The 20,516-nt window shown below is 40.9% G+C and overlaps 3 protein-coding genes across 4 annotated transcripts; 2 read left to right on the top strand and 1 right to left on the bottom strand.

The window, feature by feature from the left end:
* Nucleotides 1-815: 815 nt before the first annotated feature.
* ophn1 (oligophrenin 1) lies at nt 816-14,183 on the bottom strand. The gene is made up of 24 exons (XM_077740227.1): nt 13,481-14,183; nt 12,550-12,645; nt 12,409-12,470; nt 11,644-11,715; nt 11,187-11,288; nt 11,014-11,124; nt 10,836-10,940; nt 10,438-10,567; nt 10,274-10,374; nt 9,957-10,048; nt 8,869-8,947; nt 7,166-7,199; nt 7,008-7,070; nt 6,298-6,372; nt 5,646-5,730; nt 5,493-5,551; nt 4,555-4,660; nt 4,331-4,490; nt 3,818-3,971; nt 2,896-3,123; nt 2,697-2,832; nt 1,779-1,829; nt 1,601-1,640; nt 816-1,412 (listed from the first exon to the last, which is right to left on the bottom strand). Exons 1-24 carry the CDS (start codon nt 13,632-13,634, stop codon nt 1,401-1,403), a joined length of 2,307 nt encoding a protein of 768 aa, XP_077596353.1. The 5' UTR covers nt 13,635-14,183; the 3' UTR covers nt 816-1,400.
* An 824-nt stretch (nt 14,184-15,007) lies between these two features.
* Nucleotides 15,008-17,152, top strand: LOC144212570 (gap junction beta-1 protein-like). 2 transcript variants are annotated; one of them, XM_077740553.1, is made up of 2 exons: nt 15,008-15,136; nt 15,924-17,152. In XM_077740553.1, the coding sequence occupies exon 2, from the start codon at nt 15,938-15,940 to the stop codon at nt 16,679-16,681; it is 744 nt and encodes a 247-aa protein (XP_077596679.1). In that variant the 5' UTR covers nt 15,008-15,136; nt 15,924-15,937; the 3' UTR covers nt 16,682-17,152. The 2 variants fall into 2 exon arrangements, with proteins under 2 accessions (XP_077596679.1, XP_077596678.1); XM_077740552.1 differs by lacking the exon at nt 15,008-15,136 and adding an exon at nt 15,338-15,438.
* Nucleotides 17,153-18,954: 1,802 nt separating this feature from the next.
* LOC144212898 (gap junction alpha-3 protein-like) lies at nt 18,955-19,890 on the top strand. The gene has a single exon (XM_077741090.1). The coding sequence runs from the start codon at nt 18,955-18,957 to the stop codon at nt 19,888-19,890; it is 936 nt and encodes a 311-aa protein (XP_077597216.1).
* Nucleotides 19,891-20,516: the final 626 nt, after the last annotated feature.

The following is a 20,516-nucleotide window of genomic DNA, read 5'->3' on the forward strand; positions in this document are numbered from 1 at the left end:
TGATGACTATGAATTCATATGAATTGGGGGGGAAAAAGAATGTCCAAGAATTTGTGATAAGTCTTCTCTGGCTGGTTAAAAGAATAAATAAATAAAAAAAGGGCCTGGTACTGAAGGTTGGAATGTGGTGGGAAGGGCGCACGGGAATAAGAAAACAAAACAATGGCCGATTACAAACAATCTTTTCCAAATCCCTGACCTTTGTTGTGGGCTATAATGGATAAAAAAAATGAACCAAAAAGTATCAAGATATGATAAGCCCTCGCACAAGGAGCAAAATTCCAGAAAAACTGCAATGTTTTCTTTATAGGAATTGACAGGAATATCAGACAGGGCTTTCAATGCAGGACACAAACATTAAGACAAAGATTTTATCCAAAATGGTGGCCAGTTACGGTCAAAAAGCTGCCGTTTTTTGGTGCTGACGTGCCGACCGTTTGACAGACTAAAGTTTTTACTCTTTACAAAAAATAAAAAGACAAGTTTGGCCCTTGTTTGCGTCATTTAAAATAGAAAAACAAAATATAAAACAGCAGGGAATTCACAGGTTTAAAAGAAAATGCCTTTTTTTTCTTCTTTTCCAAACACTAAACAGGTTGTTTTTTGCATCCATTTTTTTTTTTTTTTTACTCGTCAGGTTGCCTCGTTAGCCAGAGTTACTTCATGTATATAAAACTTGTGAACAAATGTGTTAAGAGCCAAGCTGTTTGCTGGCTGTCATCTAACTGTCGGGACTATTTGTTTGCTCAAAACGTGTCCAAAATTTCTGGGGTAAAATAAAAAATCAATCAAAATCATGTGTAACAGTGTAACAGTGTAACACGCACTTTGTTTTGAGCATATTTTGCCATGCAGCGTCTTAACGCTATAAAATAAAATGTATAAAATATTCCATTTTAACATCAGACAACACAAAAAAAAGGAAACACAAAATATTATTAAAAATGGAAAACAAGGAGTGAACAGTAACAGGCGATTGTTTTTGTTTTTTTGGCTAACTTTTCCTTTTCTATACAAAATAATAATAAAAACTAACTTGGAGTGTTAATCTTACACCCTAAAAACATAAAAGTATATATATTTTTCTTTTAAATAAGCCCGATTTGTATCATTTAGTGGAATTCAGCTGGTAAACAATAATACAAATTGATTTGACGATTGAATAAATTGTAGAATAAACACATTTCACCTACTTTTTCCAGAAGAATAAGACAAAAAAGTGAAATAAGTCTACAATTATTTTCCAAGGCACCTTGGATAACGTGCAAAAAAACCAGGAGGGACGTCGGCGCAACGTTCAAACTTCAAAACGGTGGCTTAACGGACAAAAACAAACAGCCACTTCGGACCCTTACCCATCTCCGGGCGACGCGTCGTCGGTGGGCTTCCAAATGTTCGCTTCAGCCGGGACTCTGCAAGAAGAGAACAAAATTAAGTTTGCACAAGAACAAATTGCTCGACTAAAAAAGCTAAGTTGCCATTAAATATATACGAATATATCAAACGGCAGGGGTATATTAAATGGCGCACAAACAAGAGGCTCAAAAAAGCAAAAATCATTTAATATACAAGGGGTATAGTAAATGGCAAAATACGGTACCTCTTTTTTCTCATTGGTTGCTGACTGGGAAGCCGGTACACTGAAATAGAAAGACATTTTTCAGTAAAATTTTGCTTTGGTGGTCCCAAAAAAAGATGTAAAAATGCGACCAGACCCAAAATGGAGTAGATTTGAAATGAAGGGGTGATACTTTCATCAATTTGAGGGTTTGACTTACCTGCCAACTTGTCTGGAGGCATTCTCGAAAAATTTGGCCTTTGAGGCAACGCTGTGGATAAAAGGAGAAAAGAGCATACGGCCGTATCATTTATTTAGCCTGGACATTTCAACGCTCACGTTTGCGTGCCAGTCATTGCAAATGGCAGCCAATCGATTCAATCCAAATATCTATTCTCTCTATTCTTTTTGGTTCATCTAATTTACGGCACGATGGAGAAACATGACAGGAAAAAAAACGGATGGACGTCAAAGACACAATCGCTCCATTCTAAACAACAAACAAGTGTTTTTTTCCCCTTCCAATATATCATTTATCGGCGTATCGTGATACTGTCATCCTAGTTGGCCATTCCCACCCCGGAATTATTGCTATTGGAGCGTTTTGCGCATTGTTTTCCAGTGACTGTGGTGGCTTTCTTTCAACCCAAACGGTCAAAAGCAGATGGTCGCCACACACAAACGAAAAAAGACACAATGTGAGTTGTTGGTTCCGTTTGAAAGGCGGATTCCGGTCGAAAAGGACTTTTGAAAATGTGTTCCTTTCGTAAGAGGCTCGGGATGAAATGGCAACGTGGCTGGTGAGCAAAACACATCATAAAAAAAAAGAATATTTTGCTGGTTAGAGAGGTGAAAATCAATCCGTCCCTTTTGTCACGGGACGTAAACACGATCCGTGATGAATTAGCATCGTAAAGCGGGCCGTCAAAATGTCGCCTTGGTTAAATATTTGTGGCTCGCCGGCACGTCAATTGATTCAATAAGGGACAACGCCACATTTTAATGAACATGTATAGAAATATGTAAGATTGGAGCCAAGGGATCATTTCCATCTTTAGTCCTTTGTGTAGGTTGAAGATATAAAATGTTAAAAAAAATACCAGATAGAGACAAACAGCATGTCTTTTAAGTGTCTTACTATGACGCGGCAGATCCTTCCTGGCTGGCGGCGCTTTGGGGCTTGAGAGCCGGCTGCCTGGAGGGCGGTTCGGGGGGTCTCACCGGGGGTCTGCAAATGGGAGCCATCCTGGCACTTCGGAAACTGTCGCCATCACCTGCAAAAAACAAAAAAAATGTCAATATCTGCTTTGGAAACTCATCTCCATGTGCTTATGTACCTTTGGGGAGAGGTCTCCTGCCCTGGAAAGATAGCGCTCGGCCGATGGCGGGCGCCGACTCCCCGTTGGCCAGCGGGGAAGACTCCGAGGCGTCGGGGACGTCCGCCCTGGCGCCGACCACTCGCTTGCCGGGGGGTTCTCGGGGAAGCGGCGGAGCGCACGTGGAGAATTTGGCCCTCTGTGCGGGGACGGGGTTTGCCGAGAAATCGCCTTCGCCGCTTAAGTCACCTGTCGCCGGGCAGAATATCAGTTTGTGATGGGATTAGACTAGGTGGTGGGCTGGATTCAATCATATTTTTGTTCTTCGACAAAAGAATGAATGCTTAAAATGTTCTTTTTTTCCCTTGAGTGCATAATTTAAGGGCTAAATTGCGTTTTTGAGCTTCTATGAAAGAAAGTGAATTATTCAAAGGTATTATGAAGTACTACAATATTAAAAACCTGATAGGCCTTCCATATAAAACAGCCTTTTAATTGTATAACTTAACATCGATTATAAAATGCTTCTCTTTACGCTTAATCTGACGAATAGCTGTCCAATCCCTTTAAAGGCGGAGGATTGGCAGCGTTTGACGACGATAGACATTCCTCTCAGTTAGAAAGGAACGGACGCCGATGGCTGTCGCTCTCATTTGGCAAAAAAAGTCCTCAACAAATTCCTGCTATGAAATATTGACATTTTGGAGCACAATGATGAAATTCAGCACAATTCACAAAGCCCGCAATTGCAAGGTGCAGGTGCGAGCCACCCGAGCGAAAGAGAGGACTTAACGACGAGTTTAAATGGACGTAAAATGAAGGGCGCCGAAGGAAAACGGCAAACGGAGCCTCGGCGGCGGAAGAGCCGTTTTTGCGCCCGTTTGAGAGTGTGTTCAAATATTATTACGCTGCGCTGAGACGAGATAATGAAGGTGATAATTACTTTCAGACGTCTGAGGGAGGAAGCGCTCGGGACACAGGGGCGGATAAAGACGAGGCGGACGCTTGGAGATGGTGATGGGCTGCCGCTTTCTCGGGGTGACGCGGGGTGGAGGGACGGGTGGGGTGTTGCCCTCCTCTGGCATGTGACTGAAAATCTGCCAACAACAACAAAAATATGACAAAAGTGAGCAAGTGTTACCTACACTCCACTTTTAGGAAATTTCTTCCACTTTTCCTGAGGCAGAATAAAAAGATTCATTTGGATTGGCGCATTTCTACCCAAAAATATTGACTATATCTTTAAAAAATATGGATTATCCAAATCATCAACAGCTATTTTCTGAGTACATAAACTCATAAAAAGGTGAGTCAGTATTTTGGGTGATTTCTAAATAAAAGAAGTATTAAAAACACTCAAATTTGGCCAAATGATGCAAAAATATCACACAAAATCGACCATCTAATTCAATTCTTTTGGCAACAACCCTTGCTTTGGTAGGAAAAAAATACGCACCTTTTTGTGCTCCTCAATGAGAATTTCCACCACAATATTTTGGAATTTGATATCCAACATGGCCGCCACCGTCTCCTCCTTGGCCCTCATCAGCGTAGGTCCGAAAATGACGGCCATGTTGGAAGGGGTCATGAGGTTGTCTCCACTGTGACTGCACACCCTGTCCACAAAAATGACAATCTACAAAACGGCTACAATTTGAAACACTGGCAATACTAACTTACACCACCAGGTGCTTGAGCAACATCTCCAGCATCTCCCGATTCCTCTCCGGCAGTTTGTAGGCCAGCGCGTGAATGGCGCTCAGTCGGGAGTCCAGACTGTCCGATTCTATTGGCCGGATAAAGAAAGAGGTCAGCGTTTTGGCGAGAAAAGCACGTGTAGAAAACATTTGCGAACTCTCAAAAGACGAGTTCTGCAAGTTAGCAAAAGAGCTGCTACTGAAAGGGATTGTGTAAAAACTGCGGGGTGGCTATAAAAGGCAAAAGAAATAACAGTACAAGCAATAAAACAAGCTGGAGTTCATCTGAGGAAGATTCTTTTGAAGGAAATGAAAAGCATCTTTTGTTCAAGCATTTCCCACTGGGACAGTGCTTTTAAAATGCACTTTTTTACGATGTTGACTGGCTTGACTCCCATTTCCTTGATGCCTCTAAAGTAATCAGATGTCCCGCAGCTGAAGCGTTAGCCAAGCCAAAGCTCCATTGGGGCATTGGCATTGAGGTCGACTTCCATTTTCATTCATTCACTCCATACTTTCTCAAGTTGGATTTCATTCATGAGCTCAAAAAAGTTGAAATTCACAGTAAAGGTGCTTTAACGTCGCCATGCACAAATTGGGAATCCCTCCCTTAATGTTTTTACTACATTCCTATGAGACTTTAGTGTTGCCATGTGTTTTGCAATAGGCGATAAAAGAATGGGAAAATCATTTCATTTAAATTGGATTAGCTGGAGGATCCATTTTCGGAAAAAAATACATTGATGTCTATGGTAAGGGATAAAATTATATTTAAAAATGGGATATTTGGAGTTTAAAAAAATGTATTTTCTCCCTTGATTGACTAGAAACACATAATAATAACCTTTGAAAATGTGCCAAATTCTCCCCCAAAAATTTTTATCGGTATCCTAGAGACCCCAACACGAAATGTCGCCTTACTTGCAGCTAGCATGAGGTCCTGGTGCAACTTGTAGGTCATCAGCGGTTCATCCAGACTTCTGCCAACAAAAAAAATGTCAGAAAACACTAGCAGAGAACAAGTTAAAAAAAAAAAAATGTTTTGTTAAAGCCATTCATCATGTATATACAGACCTTAGATAGAACTTCATGGCACTGGTGATAGTTTTAATGTCCCAGTCCCCAGCGTGGAGGTCCGCATCTCCGGGGTTTGCAGGATCTGCACCCAAAGCGCCAAGTGAGGTGTTACACTAGCTAATGATGTGCCACACGTGTATAACAGGATGGCCGTTTTGTCAAAGTAGCAAGTGTGAAGAACTCTGATTATCACTTGTGAGACTGTTTCTGTTCATTACGGGAACGTATTTCAAATTCCAGGGCGTTTTGTGGGTGGCCATAGATGTCTGAGCCAGATTTTTGTTTCAAAGGCCCACATTATGTTACCCATTGATTGGCAAAATGATTCATAGTGATAGATATTAAACAGTACTTGGATATTAAACAGTACTTGGATATTAAACAGTACTTGGATATTGAACAGTACTTGGATATTAAACAGTACTTAGAAATTAAACTCTCTCTCATGAATATAATTTTGAGAGCTGGTTTTAACTCTGTCACCATTTGATCGGCGACCAAATGGGACCAAAAGCCCGGCGACCAAACGTCCGAGCACCATCCATGTTGGCGGCAAACATTTTGGGGGCTATTTGGCAGATGCCAAAACAAAAATTAAAATAGGCTGACGTGAATCCGGACCAAGTATACGTATGGACGCTTTCCTTACCAAAAAATGTATTTAGAAGCTTCTGCACTTGGATATTGCTGCCAACGGTTCGGTAAACTCCCTCCTGTTCGACTCCTGCAAAAGATAAGACGGCGAAAAGGAGTCGGTTGGGCGAATGGAAAGTACCAGGCGCTTCTATCGAAAAAGGCTGAGGCAGACGGACAGATGGTCTTCCCCGTTTGGGAATGTGCCGTTTAACCACTTTGTCTGGTCTCCAACAATAGAACATACTAAATTCCTATAAAATGATTAATCCCTACACATATGTGACTTGGCCATTTGCCGTCCAGCCCAGATAAAATGAGTTACTTAGGACAATAAAACAAGCGCAGCCGTCGAGCTGGTGGTTAGCACATCTGCTTTGCAGCTCGGAATGGGCTCCGAACGGGCTCTGAACGGGATCCAAATGGCGGCTCGGGCCTTTCTGCGGCCACTTTGCATGTTGGCGCCTGCTGTTAGAGCTTTTCTTGGGGTATTTTGGCTTTGTCCAAATTGACACGCAGTGTAAAAACTACTTTATTAGAAACCTCAATCACAGTAGGCCTGCCATAAGCTATTAGTTGGAGATTTGGGGGCTTATGTCAACTCCTACTATTCACATGATTTGCTATTAGAACTGTGGAGCGACAAGGTGAAAGCTGCTTTTTGAGGAAAATAAATATTTGACTAAATACCACAATGGATAGACAAAATAACGTAAGACAACTCACCCTTTTCTTCCACATAGTTAATGCACTGTCGGACAAACTTGAAACCGACGCCATTGAGTTCCACTGTTAAAAAGATGGACGGGTTTGTTAATTTGAGGCATTTTCTTCTGAAAATGTCCTCTAAAAAAGTCCACATAGTGTCATAGTTGTTTACTTACTTTCTGCTTGCTTGTGAATGGGCGAGTGATAGATCTGAAATGGGAAAAAAACATCCATTAAATATAGAACATCAATAACAAGGTCATATATAGAGAGAATGCCATTCATAACTAGATATATTTTTAATTTTACATTCATTTTTTGTATATTTTTATGATTTTTTTGATTGAGGAAAATGAATGAACAAGGTGACAAGAGGCCACTGCAAAGCATGCTGGGCATTCCAGGCTCAATTCCATTTGAGTCAAGGCAGAAAAAAAGTCCACTTGGTGAGTGATGCGTTCAAAATAATTGTATAAAAGATCATTGGATAAAAATGGCAAGCAACCCACACAAAGTCAAGACATATAGTAGTTCTAACAGAGGAAGAATCACATTGATTTTGACAAAACACCAACAAAAGTATCAATTCTAATCAATTCGACTTCCATGGCCATTGCAGTTCATATCCAAAGACTAGAAAATTGACGTCTCACTGACGTGGGGGGGAAGTTACACAAGAAGATGGCATCCAAAACTTCTGTTTTTCACGCCACTGGTGTCCTAATAAGAAACGTTGACTTCTCATTGCGTCCCCTTGACTTCAATTTTCTCACATCAAATGCAGGAACTGGACTTGTTTTCACTTAAACACACTTAAGAGAAAATGACAAAAGAAAAAAAAGTTCCCATTGTGTTACACGTCCCGCGTTTTAGGATCTTTTTTTAAGAGAAAGCAGGTGTCGTCCAGACACACATTTCCAATCCCATGTGTCACACACACACGCCTGTTCCCGTCTTTGCTAGTGTGAATCTTCCCAAATGTTTGCGAGCTGTCAACAAATGCTTGAAAAAGTCACGATTGGCCACAAGCAGAACAATTGCTAAAGCAATTCTTCTTTGCGGCTAATGTCTTCCAGCTCCGATTCCATTCAGATATATTTTGTTACCGACACGTATAATTTGCTGCCATCTCATTAACAAATGCGCGATGACAGCTTCAATAAGCCAGCAGCATTTCCAATAGGATTGTAACTCAATTGACGCTTATTTCATGTCAATCTTACCCAAATTCCATCTATCATATAGTTTGGGGAGAATTCTTTGTATTGCCAAAAGAAAAGATATAAAACTAACAAAAGGGACATTTAAAAGTTGGATAACGCTAAAAGGGAACAACCCTAACAACAAAAGTTGTCAAGACAAAAATAAGAAGAAAGAAATTTCCTCGAAAAGTAGTCGGATCAAGTACCAGCATCTCATCATGTATTACAAAGTATATTTTATAGCATATATGCCATATTTGTTGGTAAAAAAACGGACTGAATTGAGGGTACGGCTTATATGCGCATAAATTAGACTGGACATGACTTCCTTTTTGAATTTGTCTATGTCAAGGTTTGATTTGTACAATATTTCAGAAATACCACATGCAATAATTTTCAAAATTTTCCCTTCAAAGTGAATCAGGGAGCGGCTTATATGAGAGAAATTGGCAAAATAAGCCATTTTAAGGGTACGGCTTATACATGGAGAAGGTTAATATGCGAGAAAATATGGTAAACATTGTATTCTGATGCAAAATGAGCAATTATTATAATAAGTTTGAGTGAAATCAGCAATATTTCATTTTAGTCAGACGGTATTTCTTTCTTTTACTTGATAAAATGGCTAAAAGATCTGTTTGCAAATAAAAAGATGAGAGTAAAGTCAAGTAACTTACGGGCTCTTTTCCATCCATGGCCTCCAACCACAACTTCCGGTCTCCTTCCGAGAGCGCCTGGAACGTGACGGGTGTGTTTCTATGGAAACAGCAACAAATGCCATTAAAAGAGGCAAAGGTTGGGCTGGAAAAAATGGATTGCGCTGCCCATTAATACAGTCGGCATTTGCGCACATTTTGCCTTCTAAAGCTGGACGTGAATCATGTTGATGTCTGGAATATGACATTCTTGCATCTTTACTCAGATCGGAATTACAAAAAAAACGAATGGAAAAAAAAAAGTGGACGCAAAGATGATGTCAATCGCTAATGTTTTTCCAGAAAAAGTTAAAACTCATAAATGAGGATACAGGTCCAATTACATTTTTTCTGTTCATATAATTCTCATTACTTTTTACTACTCAAGAGTTCATTATTTTTGGACGGTTTAAAATTGAATGTTTTTTTTTTGTGCTCGGCATTCAATGTATTTTGTCTGGGAGAGTTTATTTCTTTGCTTTTTGTGGGAATATTAATATACAGAGTATATATATGTTTTACATAGATAGACATGCAAAAATACGTAATAGAAAAGTGCTTTTTAAGCCAATAAGATAAAAAAAACTGTTGTTTTATGTTGTTGTTTTTGTGAGAAAACTTTGCTTTTTGTGTAAATTTAACAATGTGTATGTGTTTTGCATATATATACACAAATAAATAAAAAATATACATATTAGCCACGTAGTGCTGTGAATGTGACCCAACGGGCTAAAAAGAGAAGCCCAGAGGGGGTTTAAGTTCTGGGCAAAGACTGCACTGCCCCCTTCAGTCTACGAAAATGGAAACAAGGAGGCAGTGAGCTCTCAATTTGTTGCTCAACATTACGGGAGACGCTTTCAAAGTCCCCCCCGCCCCGCCTGGTGCGTGACGGGGAATTTGTTGAAATATTGAAAAACAGCCTGACAAATCCTCTCAGCTCCTTCCAAGTCATTCTAGTAGCGCCAAGTGTTTCAAATGCATTTTGTTTGTCCGCCTCGCTTTCCTGCGGCATTTCACGCCATCTGTTACAAACGGAGGGCGTAGTTCTCGCCCGATTTTTCTTGACTGACCTTTCATCCACTTCCACGTCGAAACAGAAGCGCTTGTCTATGGATTCCGTCTTCCGGCGGATGCAGGACTTGAGGGTCAGTTGCGTGGGGCCCTTAAAGTCCATTAAAAAAATATATAGAAAATGAAAAGTGAATATTTACTCTTTTTTTCCTATGTATATTTAATGAAAAAATACAATAAAGTCCCTTTTAAAAATGTTTTTCCTTTTTCCCAATCATAAAACCAATCAAAATAGACATTATTTTTTTGCTTTACCAGAATAATGTAAAAAAAATAGTCAAGTTATTTGTTGTTATTTGAATAGAACTATAAGGACCTGCTTGGTGGTGGGTTTCTGTTCACAAGGAACCATGAGCAGCAGTCGTCCCTCCACATCATACTTGCAGTAGTACTTGACCCAGGTGACCCCCAGGGCCCCTGTTGGGAGAGAAATGTGAAAAAGGGGCCCGGCCCTGGAAAACCGTTAAAGAAACCCCTTACATTTTTCTTGACAATAGAGATAACCCGCCATGGGTAGCCAACGGGGTCTCTTGCAGATCTGAGACGAGTCCTTCATTCGCTTCATCAGGTCCTCCATTTCCTCTCGAGTGCTCTCGTAGTGGTTCCTCGTCTGTGGCGAGATCATCAAGTCACCGCGTTTTAATTTTTTTTTAAATAGCGTAAACCCTAAAAATATACAAATATTTTCTGTTCTCCACTTAAAAAAAAACATTTCCCAATACTAAGGGGAAAAAAGCCCAAATAAACATTGCATTAGATCTATAAAAATGGACTATTTAGGTCTTTTGATCCACTTCTTTTAATCCAATTTAAAAAAATAAAAAATACATAGATATTAGATCTAAAATGGTCCTTTGAGAGACACATTATGCACTTACATTCTGTAGACTGAGCTGCAACTCTTGCTTATAGGGCATAAAGTCCTGCGTCATCTCCACAGTGAGGTTGTTGAGGGTCAAAACGCTGTGAAGGAACGCCAACACCTGCAAAAAAAAACAAATTGACTTGAATGATTAAGTGTGCTAAGGTAAGCTGATCTGATTGGTTTCCACTTACAGGCTCCACCACGTCAAACTTTTTCCTATCTTGGACCTGATGGATCTGATATACGTATTCCACGGAGGACTCGTAAAAGTTGACCCGCTCTTTGCATAACACTTCATCGGCCTGCATGGCAAAAGATGACTTTAATAAGGACCAGTTCCAAGTTAAAGTCCGCTAAAACTGACCTCTTGAAGTTGAGTCTCCTTCTTCTTAGCCGAAAGATTAAGGTGCTTGTCCAGCTGAGAGTAATATTTTTCGCCTTCCTTTTCAAATTTCTTCCGTTTTTCCTGAAACAAAATAAGTTTTGTTAAAAGATACATATGGATTGGCATATTTCTACCCCAAAATATTGACTATATCTTTAAGAAAAGAAAAAAAATGATGGATAATGGCAATATTTTTTTGCACTCAATTGAATAAGTGGATTTTATTTAATTGGTATATTTCCATTACAGTTGAATGCAAATTAAAAAGGATGTTTTAAAAGGCTAAAATGGGGAATATTGGAGTACATTGTGCTTTGTGTTGCCATGCAAATGTGCATAAAAAGTCATGGGGAAGTGGCAAGTGGCATCCTGTTTGATGCAATATGCGTGAGGAAGGATTGCTACGTAATGCTGACAAAGTGTTTGTTTGACTTACCTTGGTTAAGCCGATCTGCTCTTTTCGGAACTTCTCCAGAGGCTTGATGAGCAAATCGGATGCGTTCTGAACCTGAGTGAATGAGAGACGTGATTGGATGTCAAACAAACTTGGTTCTAAAAAAAACACATTAGATGCAATTGCCTACATTTCTCAGACATTTTGGCTCAAATTGGAGCATTTCATATGTATATATTGTATGTATGTATATATATTTCAGCAACACGCTTATTTATTTATATATTTATTCATGTATTTATTTATTAACTTACTTTTTACGCATCTATTTATGTCTAAAATGTATTTTTCTGTGTCTGTATTCTCACCCTCTTGCTACTGTGTCAACAAAATTTCCTGTATACAGGATGAATTAAGTTATCCAATCCAAAAATATTCATGTTTTGTCAAATCTTGGTGAACCTGCAGGTTTCAGGCCAAAAAAAAAGACACCATTTTCAGTCCTGTGAACTTTTACCAAAACAATTCCCAAAAGTGTGTTGTAAACATGTGTTATTTTGACCGTAAAAGTGACTTATGCTTAAAAATTGCTTTTGTTCCATCGCCGGAAGAGCCAGTCAAACGGGATCCGTCGCTACGTGTAAGCTATTATTAAAATGCCGTATTATGACAAGCCACCAACAACTAGCTGTAAGTTAGAGGGGAAAAAAAGCAAGCAACGTGCACTGAAGCCAATTAAAAAGCACTTTTCCCCCGATATGTAGAAGATCGGATACGGGTTGCACGTGGAGGAAGTTGATAACCCACCAGCATCATTCTGTCGTGCTCCGCTTCCTGCAAAAGTCCTGCAAACTCCTGGAAGGACTGAGCTGGGAATGAGAAGCGACAATTCAGAAAATGCTGACTGGATTTTTTTTTTAACATCACGTTATGGCATTTTCCACCTACCAATGTTGACCTCGTCATCCGTCAAGGAGTCTCCGATGAAGTCAAACTGGAAGACGCTGAGAGTCTGAGAGAGCTTCTGAACAGCCACAGAATAGCCTAGAAAACACAGCACATGATTTATATTCATAGAAAATATTTGATGTACAGCTTGGGAGATGGCCCAGCAGTTTTTTAGGGTACTTGTAGCCAAGAAAAAGGAGAAAGTAGCATTGGGGAAAGCAACAAAAAGTCTTTCAGCTTATGCCCAGGAGAGAACAAACTAACAATGACTTAGTTTGTTTGCAAGGGCGACAAAATGGTCATCGAGAGAGAGATAAACGACACAAAGTCTTCCTTGTTGGTGTTACATTGACTCAAATGTAGTTGTGAAACAGAAGCCCCAAAAATTGGGGATGTACTTCATTAAAAGTGGCATTTAAGTGTCCAAAATCATTTTTTTCTCAGAGTTGATTAATAATACATTATTTTTTCCAGTTATGTACAGTAAATCATGTCATAATTTTTGTTGTTGTATTAAAACAGCCACTATTCTTAGATTTTTTGAAATATTTTTAAAGTTCTGCTAGACATTTGCAAATAACCTGGAATTATGATTATTAGAAAGATGGGCATCCAGGATTTTTCATTTTTGATGGATAGTTTTTAAACTAAAATGATAATTGATAGATGAGATGTTATAAGGATGTAAACAATGATCACCAAAACAATAATTTGATAGATAATTTCATTGTATTGCTGCCAAACATCCCGAGTTTACCCCTAGTAGACGTCAAATCCATATGCTGCCAACCCTCCCACTTCGAATAAATTGGACGTCTATCACCGTCAAAGACACCTCCCACCCCCCAAAAAGACATATTCAAAGCCATATCCCAGCCTCATCGGGAGGGAATTTCATCCTTCTAAATCACTTGCAATGAAAAGCACTTACCATTGATTGCGTTGATCACATTGTTGCCATCTTTTATCAACTCTTTAAGAAATTTGCTGGTTCGGTCCAGTTCCAGTTCGTAACACTTGAGCGTCTCCCTGAAGTCGGGACTGTCCGAGTAGCAATCGCTAAACTCCAGAGGAGGGTGCCCCATTTTTGTGGGATCACTAATTCTCAAAAATATCTATTTTAATAAAAAGATGATGATCAGGATGATGGGGAAAGTCAATGAGTTGGCTTTCGGTTAACTGACTGCAGGGCGATCGCTCATTTCATTTACATTAGTTACATTAACGCGCAAATCGAGCAACCATGTTGCCCGTGGGAGCCTGCAACGGCCGCGGATCGCTTACCAAGCCCAGAAAAGTAGCAAAAAAAGGAACCTTGTTAAATTGCACTTCTCTTAAACGATGCTGCAAAACATCGTTGGCGTTTAATGACTCAAATTATGGCCCGCTGGTCCACTTTTTTTCTGTTGTGATGTCGCTATCGGTTCAGTGGTGGGTTTCATTTTGGACACGTTCCATTCTGAAATAAGTCCTGATGTGAGGAGTCGTATTTGGCCTCCAGAAATCCCAATTGAGAATCCAACTCTTTTGCAGCTCCTGTGACATGGAGATGAACACGCACAGGGAAACTGGACTCTTTGTATTGGTGCGTCGTGCGTACCTGAATGGCAAAGTATTGTCCGTGCAGCCGGCTACGCGAAACGGAACGCTTCCAAGCAGGCCCGTGTTTAACGACACTTTGGAGAATCTTAAAGGAGCCGCTACAATATGAACCGAAAAGCCCAATTGATGAATCATTGAATATGGCCTCACAAGCACCTTAAATTCAACCTGCATTCTGTTGCACTGGTGATTTAATTATAATTGTATAATGACAATAAAAGCATTCAATTCAATAGATGGAGCAAGTCACTTAGTTCAAAACAATGTTGAAATATATTTAGGAAAAAATTTCAACATTTTATGAACATATTTATATCAAATATAATCCATAATATCTGTGTTGTATTTTTTTTTCCTAATTGTGATTGGACATTTCTCTATTTTATACAAAGTATGTATCAATAATATACTTATCTACATATATCTCCAAAGTATTGCAATATAATACACTAACATGAATTGGACGTCTATTATTTTAATTTATTTACAAACTCAGACAGCACCACTCTTTACGATGACTAATTTATAAGACATAATCACTTTCCAGGTCTTTAAATTCTGCCTAATAAACAATTTATACTGTATTCCAGTCTGTTGTCATCCTGCCTCATTTGTTGTTTTAAAGCATTTTACACTTCCTGTGGCGAACAAAGCCCAGTAAGTAAAGCCAAGCCGACAGACAGCAGTCCCCCCCACACAAATTCCTCCACTGGGCCCAAATTAAAACATTTGTATTGAATTGCGTCGCTGTTTGTTTGGCGCATCTAAATGGACCTATTGTATGCAAAATGGCGTGTGTAGAAGCATATGACCTCTCAGTCCAAGGCCGAGCGGTGCCATTTGTGTGTGTGTGTCTGTATATGTGTGTGTGTATATGCTTGTGTGATACCATTAGCAATGCAAAGTGCTATTGCTCACTGGCACAGATGAGTTCAAAAAGAGCACTTGTATTAATATTTCCTGATGTTATGAGCGCCATCTAAAGGTAAGGATTTTTTTATTTGAATTTTTCTGTATTGGTGTGATTGTTTTTTTTTAATGCTTTGACTCCGACTGGTTAGAGCTCCCAAAAATCGGCACTGTTGCACGCGAATGGCCTCTTTGTATGGTAAACTGTGATGAGGGGAGAGTGTGTCACATGACCCACACAAAAAGGGGTCTGCCAAATCCAAACCAGGGCAGAGTAGGGCCCCCCTTCGTCTCCTGGTTGTGGATTTTGAGAGTTCCGTCTAAAGCCAGTGGGGTCATCACTGCCTCTTATGCCTCTTACGCCTCCTGCTGAGCCCGGTAACCTATTAAACCTTATTGCAGATTTCATTTCATCTTGGCAAATATGACTGGCGTGTTTCTGACTAGTGAAATGTAGCCGTGACTTGGCGGTGAAGCGCATTCTTATGTTAATGATGAGGGTTGAAAAGGATGAAGTTGCCAGGTTGACATTGTCATGTGATGCTGTGACATCTGTCGGGATTGGCGAGAAGTTAAAAACGTTTACGGTCAGAAACATTTGACTAATTGTAAACACCAGTAGCACTCACGGGAGGGCAGGTTGTGTCATTAATAATGAACTGACAAAAAGTAAACGGTGGATTGCGACAAACAGCTTTTGTCAGCCAGGTTGAAAAGCGATTGGACAGCCATTGGCGGTCGATGAGAATATGAGGAGTGTTGATGTGAAATAGGCTATTAGTATTCTAAGTATTCTCTTTAAAATGTCCGTTCTTGTCTAAAACTAGAGCAAAACATCCAAAAATCCCCTTTGTGTCTTTCAGACCCGGAGCCAAAAATGAGCTGGGCCTCTTTCTACGCGGTGATCAGCGGCGTCAACAGACACTCCACGGGGATCGGTCGCATATGGCTCTCCGTGCTGTTCATTTTCCGCATCACGGTTCTGGCGGTGGCCGCCGAGAGCGTTTGGGGGGACGAGAAATCCGGTTTCACCTGCAACACCCAGCAGCCGGGCTGCAACAGCGTCTGCTACGATTACTTCTTCCCCATCTCGCACATCCGCCTGTGGGCCCTGCAGCTCATCCTGGTGTCCACTCCGGCTCTACTGGTCGCCATGCACGTGGCCCACCGCCGCCACGTGGACAAGAGGCTCTACAAGCGATCGGGGAAGGGTGCCGGCAACCTTCGAGAACTGGAGCAACTGAAAAGCCAAAAAGTCAAAATCTCAGGCGCCCTCTGGTGGACTTATGTCATCAGTCTGCTATTCAGGCTAACCTTCGAGGTCACCTTCATGTACCTTTTCTACGCCATCTACCCCGGCTATAAGATGATCCGCTTGGTCAAGTGCGACTCGTACCCGTGTCCCAACACGGTGGACTGTTTCGTTTCCCGGCCCACCGAGAAGACCGTCTTCACCGTCTTCATGCTGGTCGTGTCGGGCGTCTGCATCCTGCTCAATTTGGCCGAAATCTTCTACTTGGTGGCGAAGGCCTGCGGCGAGCATCTGCGGAACGCCGGAGGCTCCGCCCTCGACTCCGCCCTCGGCTCTTGGCTGCACCAGAAAGTCATTGTGGGAAAATAAAACTGATTTATATGCCGTCAAAGTGCAATAAAGTGTCCATATTTCCATCCGATCCATGTGGAAAAACTGTAAAGGAGTTTTGATGTGTTTGAGCATTTTACAAAGCTTTTTAGCATTAGACAAGGCGGCACATCTAAAAGCCGGGTGTTGGTCGTTTCCAAATAAAGAAAAATGCCTGTGCGGGTTCAGCTGTCGTTAGGGTCAACCGTGGTCACCTGGGCTTTGACCCTTCTAGCTATTGATAACTCAAAACTTTGACCTCTGTGACCTTCGCAAGAGAACTGAATCAGTGCTAGGAACTTGCTTTAAAAGTGGCTAATTCAATTTGAATATTGTTCTAATTTGATGGAATCATTTTCCCTTAACATACCATATTTTTGTATTATTCTACGCAGTATTGTTGTACTGTAAAGGACATATATTATTATACATATTACTTTAAGATCTGTCTACTGTTGTAATGCATTACCATTTCATTTCTTCTAATAAAACTATTTAACTATTTACTTAGATCTTATATTATATCTCATTTTCTGAACCGCTTTATCCTCACAAGGGTCGCGGGGGGTGCTGGAGAATGACCTCATAATTGATATTTAGGCATGACAAACGGGCTGGACGGCCAAACCGCATCCCCTGGGGAAGCTTTAGCGACCGTTTAAGTGTCAACACGCATTCAAGTGAAGCCTTGATAATTTTCTCCACCGTGTCTTCACGTGAGAAACACAAAGACGTATTTGTGTATACATTTTAGCTCCAAAAAATACACAGCAGCGACTAAATCCTGCTACTCGTTAACAGTTTTTCACACATTGTCTTGATGTAAATTGAAAAGACTTCCACATCCACAAAAAGTGGACCCACAAGGCTGTGGAAAATCAATATTATCAAGTTATAATTGGTTGTTGGCTCCGGCACCCCCTGCGACCCTTAAGCGCTTCATAAAATGATTGAACAAGCGAATAAATATGTATGAAAAATATGCCTTTCCAATCTATTTGTAGTATATTCTAATTGAGATGCTAATCATGATACTAATGTCGCCAGTAAAAAATGATGCGCCTCAATGCAATGAATGTTTTTGTAACATATACGTTGGTCTACGTATCCCAAACAGGTGCCGTGCCAAAGGACATGCACAAGTGTTTTTTTTTAGGTTTGCTGCAGTGTCACCACTTCCACGCACTGAAATCTAAACTAGAAACCTAAATGTGGGTCTTGTGTCACAAGATCTGTCCACAAGCAAAAGTTGTCCGCCGGCAAGCACTCCCAGTTGTCCTCCTCTCTTAAAAAGACGACGCTTCCTTCATTCTTGATCAATCACATTCTTTTACGGAAAACTCCGGCACTGAGCTTTTCTCCAAAAAACACGTAGGTGGTCTTGAATTATACTCTCTAATTCCTTTTTTTTTTGCTCTAATGTATGACAAAACTTTACTAAACATTAAACTGTTCCTGTTTTTTTTAACTAAATACTTAGTCTAATGTTTTTTTTATAATTGGAGATGTAATATATTCATAATTTTAATGTTTTTTAAAATTGTTTTATGCTAGATTACTGCCAATGGAATGTACTACTAAAAAGTCAAAATGTATCATATACTAGTACTCGTTATATAATGTAGTTAAATGAACAACGTTTTCTAGTACAAGTTGTTGTGATAATTTCTGCATAAGAAGAGATTTGCTGAGCATTATTAAAGTAAGCCTTTTGCAATTTGTAAATGTGATTGTTCTTAAAGTACAAGCCATTTATTTTCAAATAACAGGAAACACCCTGAGCGCAATTCTCGCTTAAAGCCACGTAGAAGTGGAAGAACAACCGTGCCCAGTATTTTATCTACTTGTAAAGAAGAGCAAGTTGTTAAAAAAGCTCTCAGGGCACAATTGTTCCCAATTCAAAGACAATGCTGTACCTCAAAAGATTTAATTCATCAATTTTCTGAAATGCTTATTCTCACAAGGGTCGCCGGGTTCAAGGAGGAGACAAACCCATCAATCGAGCAAAGAGAATCAAACAGAAATGATTGTGTAAAGCTCTTAAATGTTGCTTTAATAGAAATATCAATACCATACAAAAACATGCATAAAAAGACAAAAGGCATAACATAACATAGCATAACATAGCATAAGATAATATAAGATAACATAAGATAAAATAAGATAACATAAGATAACATAAGATAACATAAGATAACATAATGTAATGTAATGTAATAAAGTGGTTTGTTTGTGGCCAGGTTGTCCGTTTGTCCGTCCATCGCCGAGTCCACATGGGAGACTGGAACCTTTTGGGCAAGCTGCTGGAGAGCGCTCAGGAGCACTCCACCGTGGTGGGCAAAGTATGGCTGACGGTCCTCTTCATCTTCCGAATCCTGGTCCTGGGTTCGGCGGTGGAGAAGGTGTGGGGCGACGAGCAGTCGGGCTTCACCTGCGACACCAAGCAACCCGGTTGCCAGAACGTCTGCTACGACAGGACCTTCCCCGTCTCGCACATTCGCTTCTGGGTCATGCAGATCATCTTTGTCTCCACGCCCACCCTCATCTACCTGGGCCACGTCCTCCACTTGGTGCGCATGGAGGAGAAGCTGAAAGAGAAGGAGAAAGCGGGACCCCCGCGCGCCCAGGATCAGCGCCGACAACTCCTGGGCCGCGAACCCGTCCGGGACCACGGAGGCCACGCCTTCCTCAGGGGAACCCTGCTTCGGACTTACGTCTTCAGCATCGTCTGCAAGACCCTCTTCGAGGTGGCCTTCCTGGTGGCCCAGTACTTCCTATACGGTTTCCGACTGGAACCCATGTACACCTGCGACCGCTGGCCTTGCCCCAACGTGGTCAACTGCTACATCTCCAGACCCACCGAGAAAACCGTCTTCATCGTCTTCATGTTGGCGGTGGCTTGCGTTTCTCTGCTCCTCAACCTGGTGGAAATGTACCACTTGGCCTTCACCAAATGCCGCCAGGGTCTCCGCCAACGGCGTTCCCGAGAGCCCCCGAAAGCCGTGCTCCCGTACGCCCCCGACTACAACTACTTCCCGGGTGGTCCGAGTGGGAAGGTCATGTACGAGCAGAATCGAGACAACACGGCCGCCGAGCGGAAAGGTAAAAACGACGGAGAGGAGAGGTCGCTGGTGGGAAGTCTGCGGACGAGTAGCCAGTCCAGCAAGATCAGTAACAATAAGATGAGGATGGATGACCTCAATGTGTAAAGACGTTTTTTTTTTTCATGAAAGTGACACAAAATAGACTCCTCTCAGGCTCTGATTTCTTCCAGCAAGCCGGCGTCCTTCCACATTCCAAAAAAGATGCCGTTTATTTGAAGTTTTTTTGTAAAATGGGACCTTGATGGGGTCAAGGGTCAAGATTTCAAGGACTAGCTGTTTCAGATAAGGACGAGGAAAGCCACCTTCTTGAATGGAGACATTAAAAAATAATGGGCTTACTCCTATTTGGATGCAATTCCTGTTTATTCTTATTCCAGATCATTTTCACATATTCAATATGTAATATGCAAATATATATATATATCAATATTGAAGGACTTTACTTGGAGGACCATAACAAAGTTCGGTCAGCTTGATTGCAGTGTTATTAAGCGCTTTGGTTCGCATTTACAAAATGTCATTGGCTTTTCATTTTGGGGAAGAAAACGTTCTTTTAACCATTCCGAGAATTGATCATCCAGATAGCATTGGCAACAAAGAAGTGCTAAGATATATGAAAGCTAAAGCCAAGGGCGGGCACACTGATCTTATTGACCGGCGGCGACCTCAATAAAAGCCCTTTAATGTGAACTTTTTCCTCCGACTGTCGCAATACGTACGTTGTGGTGTAA

Source organism: Stigmatopora nigra, chromosome 19 (assembly GCF_051989575.1).
Source record: "Stigmatopora nigra isolate UIUO_SnigA chromosome 19, RoL_Snig_1.1, whole genome shotgun sequence".
Lineage (NCBI taxonomy): Eukaryota > Metazoa > Chordata > Actinopteri > Syngnathiformes > Syngnathidae > Stigmatopora > Stigmatopora nigra.

What these genes read in the sequence shown, in the direction of transcription:
- ophn1 (XM_077740227.1), bottom strand. Translation starts at nt 13,634, where the DNA reads ATGGGGCACCCTCCTCTGGAGTTTAGCGATTGCTACTCGGACAGTCCC. An exon ending in TCTCTATTGTCAAGAAAAAT is followed by an intron (nt 10,375 to 10,437) that starts GTAAGGGGTTTC and finishes CTCTCCCAACAG; the next exon opens with GGGCCCTGGGGGTCACCTGG. An exon ending in GCTTCTAAATACATTTTTTG is followed by an intron (nt 5,731 to 6,297) that starts GTAAGGAAAGCG and finishes CTTTGGGTGCAG; the next exon opens with ATCCTGCAAACCCCGGAGAT.
- LOC144212570 (XM_077740552.1), top strand. Translation starts at nt 15,411, where the DNA reads ATGCCTCTTACGCCTCCTGCTGAGCCCG. An exon ending in TACGCCTCCTGCTGAGCCCG is followed by an intron (nt 15,439 to 15,923) that starts GTAACCTATTAA and finishes TGTGTCTTTCAG; the next exon opens with ACCCGGAGCCAAAAATGAGC.
- LOC144212898 (XM_077741090.1), top strand. Translation starts at nt 18,955, where the DNA reads ATGGGAGACTGGAACCTTTTGGGCAAGCTGCTGGAGAGCGCTCAGGAG.